Source organism: Lactuca virosa, chromosome 7, assembly GCF_052849685.1.
Source record: "Lactuca virosa cultivar CGN04683 chromosome 7, Lactuca_virosa_CGN04683_v6, whole genome shotgun sequence".
NCBI lineage: Eukaryota > Viridiplantae > Streptophyta > Magnoliopsida > Asterales > Asteraceae > Lactuca > Lactuca virosa.
In genome coordinates this window covers 105,873,799-105,886,232 of record NC_136432.1, presented here as the reverse complement: position 1 = coordinate 105,886,232, position 12,434 = coordinate 105,873,799, and the positions used below count along the sequence as shown (strand labels likewise).

The 12,434-nt window shown below is 38.2% G+C and overlaps 1 protein-coding gene across 1 annotated transcript; it reads left to right on the top strand.

Annotated features, from left to right (window-relative positions):
- Positions 1–5,067: 5,067 nt before the first annotated feature.
- On the top strand, positions 5,068–5,795 carry LOC145126035 (putative EG45-like domain containing protein 1). Its single transcript, XM_079061438.1, has 2 exons — positions 5,068–5,181; positions 5,450–5,795. The coding sequence occupies exons 1-2, from the start codon at positions 5,085–5,087 to the stop codon at positions 5,722–5,724; spliced, it is 372 nt and encodes a 123-aa protein (XP_078917564.1). The 5' UTR covers positions 5,068–5,084; the 3' UTR covers positions 5,725–5,795.
- The last annotated feature ends 6,639 nt before the right edge of the window (positions 5,796–12,434 follow it).

Sequence of the window (12,434 nt, the reverse complement as noted above, 5' to 3'; positions counted from 1 at the left end):
TTGAGAGAAGAAGGAGTAGTGTGCTGCCAAGGGAAGAAAGGAATGAAAGGAGGAGGTCTACCCATATATATAGGGGTGGGTGACCCACCACCTTGGGTGTGCGGCCAGGAGGGGTGTGTACGGCCGTACACCCATGTGTGCGGCCGCACACTCCTCCCAAGGGAGTGTATGGCCCGGTTTGCTACATTATGACCTTGACGACTCTTCCCTAGGCTCAATCTTGGTTGTACTTAAGCTTAGAACGCTCACATGAACCCTTAAACAGTGTTAAAAGGCAACATAAACGAGCTTGATATTGATTTAATCGAATGGTTGTACAAGATAGAGGTTCTGGGTTGTCACAAAAGCAATCAAGTTTCGAAATTAGTCCCTGAACTTTCAAAAGTTTGACATATTTTACTCACTGTCGACATTTGGAGAAATGTTCGAAGGTTTGAAAGAAAAGAAGAAGTTTCAAAAGTATTCCCTGATGTTTCGAAATTTTGGTAGTTTATAACCACCTTCGACAGTTGGGGTACTTTTCAAAAGTTTGAAGAAAAGTAAAAGAATTTTCGAAAGTAGCACCTGCAGTTTCGAAAGTTTGGCAGTTTATACCCAATTTCGAAAAAGGTTCTCCAAAGCTAAGAAATTGAAGAATATTCATTTCTGGCCCCTGCAGTTTGTGCGAATTTACGCTTTATGCCCGGTTTCGCAAATGAGGAAGAGTTTCGCATATTATGTTGTTTTTGGTGCAACGGGTCCCTGTAGAATTCAGAAAGTGACACTTTTTACCCGGATTTTGGAAAATCTTGCAACTTTCACCCAAAAAGTCAAAAATTTTCACAAATTGGAAAATGTTTGAGGCTTTTTCGTGATTGTTTTTCCGTGCAAGATTTTGGTGATTCATTTTTGGTACACATCAAGGGGGAGCATTGTGAAGTTTATTCCTCGGGCGCTTCTCACCCTTAATGGGTTTTATAATCATTTATTGATTATAAAAAGGGGAGAATGATGGGTATTCGAAGCGGGTTTGTCGGATACTCATTTACGGATTTGAAGACCGGTGTTACTTCGAGGGGGAGTTCGGTCTTGATCGCGCTAGCTCGTTGGAGACTGAAGCCGGGACATCCAATCCTAACTTTGAGGGGGAGAATGTTAGGGTGAAAAGTCACTCTTGGATGTGGCTTGCCTTTATTGATGTGTAAATGAGTTGTCTTTCCTTTATAAGGAAGTTAGTGACACTCATATTTAGGAATGATCACTTTGGAGTGTTAGACTAGAGAGAGAAATTTGTACAAACCCATTTATATATCCTTTCTAGATCTAATATAAGCTTACACAGATTTATTTACTCCTTGTGTTCTTGAGTTTACATGATGATTTACTAGATATTTTCTTATTCCGCACAGGCCATCATAATCCACACCACTACAAAAAGATGGGATATGTTAGCGTATTCGTCATCATTTTGAATTTCCTTTAATACATGATTCCATTTTATATTCAATAGTGAGACACTAGCCCTTTCAATCATAATGATAAAAAAGAAAATGAAATCGGTTCTACTTGCTTGAGACCACAACTTTGAATAATTTGTTTATTTGGGGCACAATTAATAAGAATTGAAATAAACCAGAAGGTCACGCTTTAATCCACTCCCGCCGAGTATCACCAAACCCCATAGGCATTATAATTTGGAAAAGAAAAATCCAGTTTATATAGTCATAAGCTTCTGTATATCTACTTTAAGGACCATCGCGTTCCTTTTCCTATATTTACACCAATCTAAGTTTATGTAATATGGAGTGGATCTATAAGAAGTATATATATATATATATATATATATATATATATATATATATATATATATATATATATATATATATATATATTGGAAATAATTATTTCAGTTCCTGACATACGTAAATTGTGTAAATAACTTTTGAAATAGCATCTGCATGTTATGCGAGCACCCCTGAGGGAGTGATGATTGCCGCAGCAAGTGATCCTTTATGGGATGGAGGAGCCATTTACGGAAAGATGTTCACAGTTAAATGCACCGGTGCCACAAACGTTGTCCCTCACCCATGCTATGATGGTAAAACGGTCACTGTTAAAATTGTTGATCACTGTCCAGGTTGTAGCGGAACCCTAGACCTTTCTAAAGAAGCATTTGAATCCATTGCCGACCATGTCGCTGGAGTTATCAAAATTGAGTATTGGTAGTTAAATTACTGAGGAAGGACCGTATAATTAACGCTTGGATTATTTCTTGTTTTGTTGTTTTTGGATCAATAAGAAGCTATGATATTTTGAAATCAACGAGAGTTACTATTACTATGTGAATAAAAAGTTTTGGATTTAAACATAATATTTTGTTTCAATTCCACTACTATTGTAATTATTCTGAATTTGTTTCGTCCTACGCATTTTTTTTTATTTTGAACGGAAAACTACACTCAATGGATTATTCTTCAAGGCTACATCACTATTCTAGATGGGATTTGAACACTAAGCCATATAGGTTGATAAAGGGAACAATGTCGATTCCTAATACTCTTGAGATTTTAAATTAAGTGGTAACATTTTGTTCCATGAAATCTCTAACCCGACACTGAATTCATTTTTTTCACGGATTTGTAGAATCCATTTCTTCTAAATATCATTTGTTACCTTAAGAATATTTTTAAATACTAAACAAGGTGTTACATTTTTTTCATTAACACCAAACTTTATTTGTACGAATTGTTCTTTCCAATTTTAATTTATGCATCTTTGCTTTATTATTTATACAATATAGACAACATACTAAATGAATAATAGGCTTCAAAGATGGAAATTGCAACAGACGGCGTCTGTCACTAAGTTCATGATGGAACCACGCAGAAATAACTACGAAATGTGCATTCAATTGGTTTTAGAATATAATTACGATATCTATGACGATGAATCAACATCACAATTTGCAAGACTTCCATCCCTCACATATCGCTCGCAACTCCTTGGCCTCTATGCATAGTTCCTTCTTAGAAAATTACTATAATCCAATACCACAATTTGTTTTCATAAATAAACATTTTAAAGTAAGCCACAGTGAAGATACGAACACCCTCCAAATTCCAATAATACTATTCCCATGATGAATGGCAACGTAGTAAATTTGAAGTGTGACTAACCCATTATGTACCACTTCCATTTCAATCCTTCCATGAATCTACCTTTACCAACTCCATATTCAATAATTGTCATGCTAGAATACAACATTGTATTTTTTTTCTTTTGTATCAAGAGAATCAACAAAGGCGAGGTCACCAGTGCTTCAAGGGGTTTCTATCGCACCATGTGTCCACCCAAAATTTAGTATAACCACCTTTTCCAACTTTTTTAGATATCAATGAGAAGGAATCAATATCCTTTTTGAAATACAATCTTACCACCTCTAATCCTATGCAACTATGTTTTAGTCTAGTTTTTTTTCAAGTTTTGTTGATAAATGAAACACTCTAAGATTATAAGCGATTACCAAACTATTCTTGGTACTACGATATCTAATGAAGACGGAATATCCATTTAAAAAAATGGGATATGTTAGGGTATTCGTCATCATTTTGAATTTCCTTCAATACATGATTCCATTTGATATTCGATAGTGAAACACTAGCCCTTTCAATCATAATGATAAAAAAAGAAAACGAAATCGGTTCTACTTGCTTGAGACCACAACTATGAATAATTTATTTATTTGGGGTACAATTAACAAGAATTGAAATAAACCAGAAGGTCACGCTTTAATCCACTCCCGTCGAGTATCACCAAACCCCATAGGCATTATAATTTGGAAAAGAAAAATCCAGTTTATATAGTCATAAGCTTCTCTATATCTACTTTAAGGACCATCGCATTCCTTTTCCTATATTTATACGAATCTAGGATTCTATTAACAATAATCGGCTCATCCTTTGCATTCATTTAATTAACACACTTTTTTTATTCGCTCGATGCAACGATGCTCTCTAAGTTAAAGTTAAACTGGACCTACTATATAATGAAGATGTGAGCATTGGTTTGCGGAATTTTACATCTTATTCTTTTTTTTATAAATACTTCTAAGAGAATTCTTTCGCAACTAGGTTCGGTGTAGATACATCTTAAAGAATTCGGTGGCGACTATATTTTTTTTCGATTTGTTCTGTGTCCTAAATACCTAATTTTATCTATATGTTTCGTTTTTGTTCATGAAAGATTTCTTATAGGTTTATATTCATAGTATCATATTTTGGTTATTTTAAGAGTAAAAGTATCTTATTAGTTTTGATAGTTTAATCAAAACTTTCTTTCAATTAAGTGGATATCGATATCTCTAGTTTTATTTTTAAAATGGACATTACATGTTTGGACATACATTTATACTCGTTTAAGCATTATATCTATGATATATATTAAATTTGGGGCAATGTCAATGTTGCACTTGCAATTCTAAAGGTTTAAATAATCGAGATATATATACCCTCATGAAATTTTAGACTTTTTTTAAAGACCTTCGAATAATGAAATTCTAGGTTTACATAGCTTTTACATGAAAACATACCATAATTCTTTAATATCTATAAAACATAAACAAAACTATTTTTTTCAAATTTTATTAACCAGTAAGATAGTTAATAACAACTATATGTTATCTATTCGATATCTTTACCTTTTCGTAAATAAAATGGTTAAGATATTTTTTGTATTGAAAGAAGATCTTAATACTTGGTGTCTTACGTGAGAGAGAGAAAAATATATATATATAGAGAGAGAGAGTCTTTCAAGAAAGGTCTCATATTTAAATAATATGCAAAATATAGTTATTTTATTAAAATGTGAAGATAATAGATTGAAACGATGCCGACCACTATATTAAGTATAGTGTACATATTGTAACAGACCATTACAATGTATAATCCTAATTATACATAATAAATGCATTGTATTGTAACGAAAGCCATAACTGTATTTACTAAGTAGTATTACCGTTTCTATAATATAAATTTAGCTATATAAAAGACCCAAATGGATAAATTACAATGCATTATAATAACACACTAATAGTAATATTTTAAGAAATGAAGTCTATTTTCTTCATTATTGTTCTCGTTTCAAGCCTTGTTTCAATGGCTAGTGCAACTCCCGGCACTGCTACCTTTTACCAACAATATACTCGTAAGTGTTTACTCTCTGCCCCACTACTGATGGTTTAGGATTAACCATTATGATTACATGATATGTACATATATAGACATATATATACTTTAATATATAAAAATATAAGTTTATGTAATATGGAGTGGATCTATAAGAAGTATATATATATATATATATATATATATATATATATATATATATATATATATATATATATATATATATATTGGAAATTATTACTTCAGTTCCTGACATACGTAAATTGTGTAAATAACTTTTGAAATAGCATCTGCATGTTATGGGAGCACCCCTGAGGGAGTGATGATTGCCGTAGCAAGTGATTCTTTATGGGATGGAGGAGCCATTTGCGGAAAGATGTTCCTAGTTAAATGCACAGGTGCCACAAACGCTGTCCCTCACCCATGCTATGATGGTAAAACGGTCACTGTTAAAATTGTTGATCACTGTCCAGGTTGTGGCGGAACCCTAGACCTTTCTAAAGAAGCATTTGAATCCATTGCCGACCCTGTCGCTGGAGTTATCAAAATTGAGTATTGGTAGTTGAATTACTGAGGAAGGACCGTATAATTAACGCTTGGATTATTTCTTGTTTTGTTGTTTTTGGATCAATAAGAAGCTATGATATTTTGAAATCAACGAGAGTTACTATTACTATGAGAATAAAAAGTTTTGGATTTAAACGTAATATTTTGTTTCAATTCCACTACTATTGTAATTATTCTGAATTTGTTTCGTCTTACGCATTTTTTTTTATTTTGAACGGAAAACTACACTCAATGGATTATTCTTCAAGGCTACGTCACTATTCTAGATGGGATTTGAACACTAAGCCATATAGGTTGATAAAGGGAACAATGTCGATTCCTAATACTCTTGAGATTTTAAATTAAGTGGTAATATTTTTTTCCATGAAATCTCTAACCCGACACCAAATTCATTTTTGTCACGGATTTGTAGAATCCATTTTTTCTAAATATCATTTGTTACCTTAAGAATATTTTTAGATACTAAACAAGGTGTTACATTTTTTTCATTAACACCAAACTTTTTTTCTTTGTACGAATTGTTCTTTCCAATTTTAATTTATGCATCTTTGCTTTATTATTTATACAATATAGACAACATACTACATGAATAATAGGCTTCAAAGATGGAAATTGCAACAGACGACGTCTGTCACTAAGTTCATGATGGAACCACGCATAAATAACTACGAAATGTGCATTCAATTGGTTTTAGAATATAATTACGATATCTATGATGATGAATCAACATCACAATTTGCAAGACTACCATCCCTCACATATCGATCGCAACTCCTTGGCCTCTATGCATAGTTCCTTGTTTAAAAATTAATATAATCCAATACCACAATTTGTTTTCATAAATAAACATTTTAAAGTAAGCCATAGTGAAGGTACGAACACCCTCCAAATTCCAATAATACTATTCCAATGATGAATGGCAAGGTAGTAATTTTGAAGTGCGACTAACCCATTATGTACCGCTTCCATTTCAATCCCTCTATGAATCTACCTTTACCAACTCCATATTCAATAATTGTCATGCTAGTGTAACATCCCAAGATTTGGCAGGTATTTCCGAACCCTCTTCTATCATTTCCTTGTCATTTATAGTCCTTGAGATTGGACGTGAAGAGCCAAGATAAGTTTAAGGGCCAAGTTTGCAAACTTGGGCCAAGTTTGCAAACTTCGGCCAAGATGGAGTACACTGCGCGTACATAAGAGTACGCTAAGCGTATATGGTCCGCCTTAGTACGCTGGGCGTACACTTGTGTACGCTGGGCATACTAATGTCTGGGTGAAACCCTAATATTTAGGTTTGGGGCCTATATAAGCAACATTATGAGCACCAAACCTTCCCTTACCTCAGCCTCCACAGATTATACTCGTCTTCCCCAAACCCTAGCCTTTCCATTGTGTGTTTAAGCTTATTGAGTGTGTTCTTGAGTGCTTTAAGAGGAAGCTATTGCATCAAAGAATTGGAGAAAGAGATCAAGCTTGTAGATCTGAAGTTAGCTTGTGCCCAAGAAGCTCCAAAAGGTATAAAGTTCCAAACTTTATGCATATATGTATAGATCTCATCATTTTACTTTAATAGAAGCATTTATTGTCCCAAAAAGCCATAAGGTGTTGCATGATGTGATTTAGACAAAAAGTGTTGTCCTTCTAGACTCTTGAAGGGACCTTAAGTGATAAAAATGAGTTCCCATTAGCTGTATGTGTCCAATGCATGGAAAAATAAGGTCTTAATGGATTAAGACCAAGCATTAAGAGCTTTATGGACTTCCAATGTGATAAAGTTCATGACTTTATGGATCCTAGGCATATTAGGTCTCTAGATCTGAAGTTTGGGCTTAAGTGCTTAAGCCATTAAGCACTTAATAAGGATTTGGAAAACTGTCGAGTACGCCCAGCGTATTGGGTCAACCACCCCGATGGTGGTCAACATCTGGATGAGTACGCCTCGCGTACGTCCTCTGTTGGGCCTTTGACAAATGGACTTCGGGTTTTGGGCTGTTTATAGACTAAATGGAATTGGGCCTTTGCTGGACTCTGTAAATAAGATATTTTGGGCCAGGTAGTGATAGTGAATCATGGGGTTAGGCCCAATTAGGAGGTTGGGCCCAATTTAGTAAATTGGGCCAATAGTGGGCTTTATATATATGTGGACCTTCAAGTTAAGGACTTGGTATTGGGCCTTGGCCCAATAAAGAGAATGGATTTAATGATTTGTATGCACACTTAGTCAAGAAGGTTATTTTGGGTATTAACTTGATATTTAGTATGTGATAGCTCGGGATTTCCGATGAGACAGCGATCAGAGGTTTTCAGTACTTTGGCACTACTTGCGAGGTGAGTTATCCTCACTATATAAAGGGTTCTAAGGCACCAAGGGCGGCTCATTGGATATGATATCCTAGCAGTGGGAGTATGTTGAGTATGAGTTAGTGTTGCATGCTAGTTGTTATGCTAGTTAGGTAGATCTGTAGGACTACCTGTAGTATTATGTGTTCATCTGTATGTGTATTAGTTGTGTTATATGTCGACATATTATGTAGGGTGGGTTGAGGTGATACTGCTCCGTGCGGTAACCAACAAACCCGGGAGCATTCCAGATAGGACCTGAGGGCTAGGTGGGGCATGCCAGACTCGTAATGTGGGCCCGGGAGCATTCTAGATACGAGGTGAGGGAGACTCGTACTGTGGGCACGGTGGCAATCCAGATGTGAGCTGTGGGCCCGGAAGGCAATCCAGACTCACACTGTGGGCCCAGGGGTAATCTAGTCTGTAAATATGTGGACCCAGTACATGTTGTTATTTTGTATATGTGTTATGTGCATTGTATCGGTATTTTGGGGGAACTTACTAAGCTTTCGGGCTTACAGTTTCAATTTATTATTTCAGGTACATCAGGGGATCGCGGCAAGGCTAAGGCGTGATCGTATAGATCCTCATGTTTTGTTTATGTTTATGGGAAAACTCTGATATTGAACATTTTGGAAACAAGTTGTAATGAATTAATGGTTTGGAATGTTTTTTTTTAAGTTCAAATTTGGCATGATTTTTATGGGTGTTACGAGTTGGTATCAAAGCCTCAGTTTGAGTGAATTGGAGGAACACTTGTGTGAATCCAGTCTCAAACCAAGGAAAATATTTTCAAAATGATTTTTCAAAAAGGTTTTCAAAATATCAAAGGAGGATGCAGGGTGTATGATCAGCCGGAGCCAGTAAGTAGATCCCAAAATACCATACAGTTATTTGATATTGCGATATGTTAGAACAACATGCTAGTACTAGGCTAGGGATCTTCAGGAATTGCATGATAGAATTGCCAGACTACATGATGCCTGCTAGCCTAGGGTTTTCTCTATATGGAATTGACATCATTACTGTAGTTGCTTAGTGTATGCATCACGGCCGTAGATAACTAAGATCTTATAGCCTGAGAATGTTTGGTTTGGCCTTATTTACTGTTCTGTTTGAGGAAGGGCTTAGGGTAGGATCAGGTATTCGAAAGTCTATAGGGTCTAGCATTTTGTATGATTAGCATACACTAGTGATGCAGGGTGGGTGGAAGTTTCATGGATGGGTGGGTCGTACGAGGCCGGGAGGCCTTTTATGAGATATTTAGCATTCCTTTAGGAGTGAGGATTGAGTGCTCGCTATGTTTATATATATGGTTAGGGTGTTGTAGTGATGCTTGAGACAAATATGGGTATGTGTGGAAGGTAGTATGGGCCCGTACTACTGAAAGAACAAGACCCATACGCGTAGCAAGGAAGTAACAACCCCTAGGGTTTAGTTGGAAGTTGGTCCCCTGTTATTATGTGGTTTATCTGATATCTTCTTGGTATGTTTTCAGAATGGTGGTTACGAGACGCTTTGTGACTGGATCCGGGTCAGGATCAAGATCAGGATACGGAGGCCAGGAGGGGCCAACAGCACCCGAGACTGTGGTGCAGATGGGGACCGAGGAGCTAGATGCCAGGATTCGAGAGATCCTGCATGATGAGGTTGCCGCTAGGTTCCGGGCACAGCTACCAGAGATGTTTGGGTCTATTAAGACCACCATGGTCGAGTACTTCGACGAGCGTTACGCAGCCCTTGCAGAGACGGCTGTTGCTGCAGGTGCATCGCCTATAACAACGACATGAGGAGGAGGAGCCAGCCAGGCTTTTTAGTATAGGGAATTCGATAACACGAAGCCCCCTACTTTTGATGGGACTCAGGACCCCATCAAATCCATGAGGTGGATTTCTGATGTGGAGGGGTGTTTCTTTACTTGCTCATGTCCTACTGACCAGGGGGTCAGATGTGCCTTGAACGTGATGAGGCTAGGGGCCAAGGACTCGTGGAGATTGACGACAGGGTTGTACACTGATGATCAGAGAGCTGCTGTTACTTGGGAGCAGTTCCGGGATATGTTCTGCGCTCAATACATTTCGTGCGTTGAGCGGGAACGGTTGTCTCAGGAGTTTTTGAGTTTGAGACAGGATGGGGAGTCGTTGACGGAGATCACCCGCATGTTCATTGAGAGGGCGATGTTCTGCCCAGAGTTTGATTCTGAGCAGGCCCAGATGACACGTTATCTGAGACTGCTCAAGACTGACATTCGTCAGTTTGTTGCCACACAGCGATGTGATAGTCTACTGGATTTATAGGAGGCCGCTAGGCAGCGTGAGTTGGAGATTGAGCTGTAGTTGAGGGAGCAGCGACAGGCCCCGGCGCAGTCACAGCCGGCGCCGAAGCGGTCTAAGACCGCTGATTCTAGGATCGGGGGTCAGCAGAGCCGCACTTCTGGAAAGTGCGGCAAGGGTCATTCTGGGGCTTGTCGAGCTGGTAGTGGGTGCCATAGGTGTGGCAAGGAGGGGCATTATGCGAAGGATTGTCGCCAGCCCGCCATGATTCTGAGTATGAGGTTATGTTATCATTGTGATCAGGTTGGCCACTTGAAGGCCAACTGTCTTTTGATTGCCGCTAAGCCGGCATAGGCTCCGCTCCAGCTACTTTGAGGATTACGGACGGGAAGTCAGGTAGAGCAGAGCCCCCGAAGGCTTATGGGTGCGCCTTTTTGCTCACCGCAGAGGAGGCCAGGGCAGCACCAGATGTGGTTGCTGGTATGTTTCTATCCCTTATCTTACTGATCTTATATGTTTTATGCTTATCTATCTATACATGTGTTTAGGTACGTTTTTAGTGAACTCCTTGTCTGCATTGGTTTTATTTGACTCGGGGGCGAGTCGGTCATTTGTATCACAAACATTTTGTAGGGAGTTCAGTATGCCAGTAGGCGAGCTAGAGTGTCCATTGCGAGTCTCTATCGCCAACGAACACGAGGTTTCTGCTTCTTCGGACTACCGAAGATGTGAGATGGAGATCTTCGAGGTATCTTTCCCGATAGACTTGATTCTGATTCCCATGAGGGATGTGTGTGTGATTGTGGGGATGGACTGGCTCAGTCGATTCGGTGCCATGATTGATTGCTAAGGTCAGCGGGTAGTGGTTCGAACCCTAAGTGGAGGAGAACTGATTGTATATGGAGAGGGCACTAGAGTGGGATCAGGGTTTTGTTCAGCTACCAGGGCTCGACACTACTTGCGAGGTGAGTTATCCTCACTATACTAAGGGGTCTAAGGCACCAAGGTCAGCCCATTGGATATGATATCCTAGCAGTGGTAGTATGTTGATTATGAGTTAGTGTTGCATGCTAGTTGCTATGCCAGTTAGGTAGATCTGTAGGACTACCTGTAGTATTATGTGTTCATCTGTATGTGCATTAGTTGTGTTATATGTCGACATATTATGTGGGGTGGGTTGAGGTGATACTGCTCTGTGCGGTAACCAACAAACCCGGGAGCATTCCAGATAGGAGTTGAGGGCCAGGTGGGGCATACCAGACTCGTACTGTGGGCTCGGGAGCATTCCAGATACGAGCTGAGGGAGACTCGTACTGTGGGCTTGGTGGCAATCCAGATGTGAGTTGTGGGCCTGGAAGGCAATCCAGACTCACACTGTAGGCCCAGGGGTAATCCAGTCTGTAAAGATGTGGACCCAGTACATCCTGTTATTTTGTATATGTGTTATGTGCATTGTATCGGTATTTTGGGGGAACTCACTAAGCTTTCGGGCTTACAGTTTCAGTTTATTGTTTCAGGTACATCATGGGATCGCGGCAAGGCTAAGGCGTGATCGTATAGCTCCTCATGTTTTGTTTATGTTTCTGGGAAAACTCGGATATTGAACATTTTAGAAACAAGTTGTAATGCATTAATGGTTTGGAATGTTTTTTTAAGTTCAAATTTGGCATGATTTTGATGGGTGTTACAACTAGAATTCAACATTGTATTTTTTTTTTCTTTTGTATCAAGAGAATCAACAAAGGCGAGATCACCACTGTTTCAAGGGGTTTCTATCGCACCATGTGCCCAACCAAAATTTAGTATCACCACCTTTTCTAACTTTTTTAGATATCAATGAGAAGGAATCAATATCCTTATTGAAATACAATATTACCACCTCTAATCCTATGCAACTATGTTTTAGTCTAGTTTTTTTTCAAGTTTTATTGATAAATGAAACACTCTAAGAGTAGAAGCGATTACCAAACTATTCTTGGTACTACGATATCTAATGAAGACGGAATATCCATTTAGAAAAGATGGGATATGTTAGCGTATTCGTCATCATTTTTAATTTCCTTTAATACATGATTCCATTTGATATTTG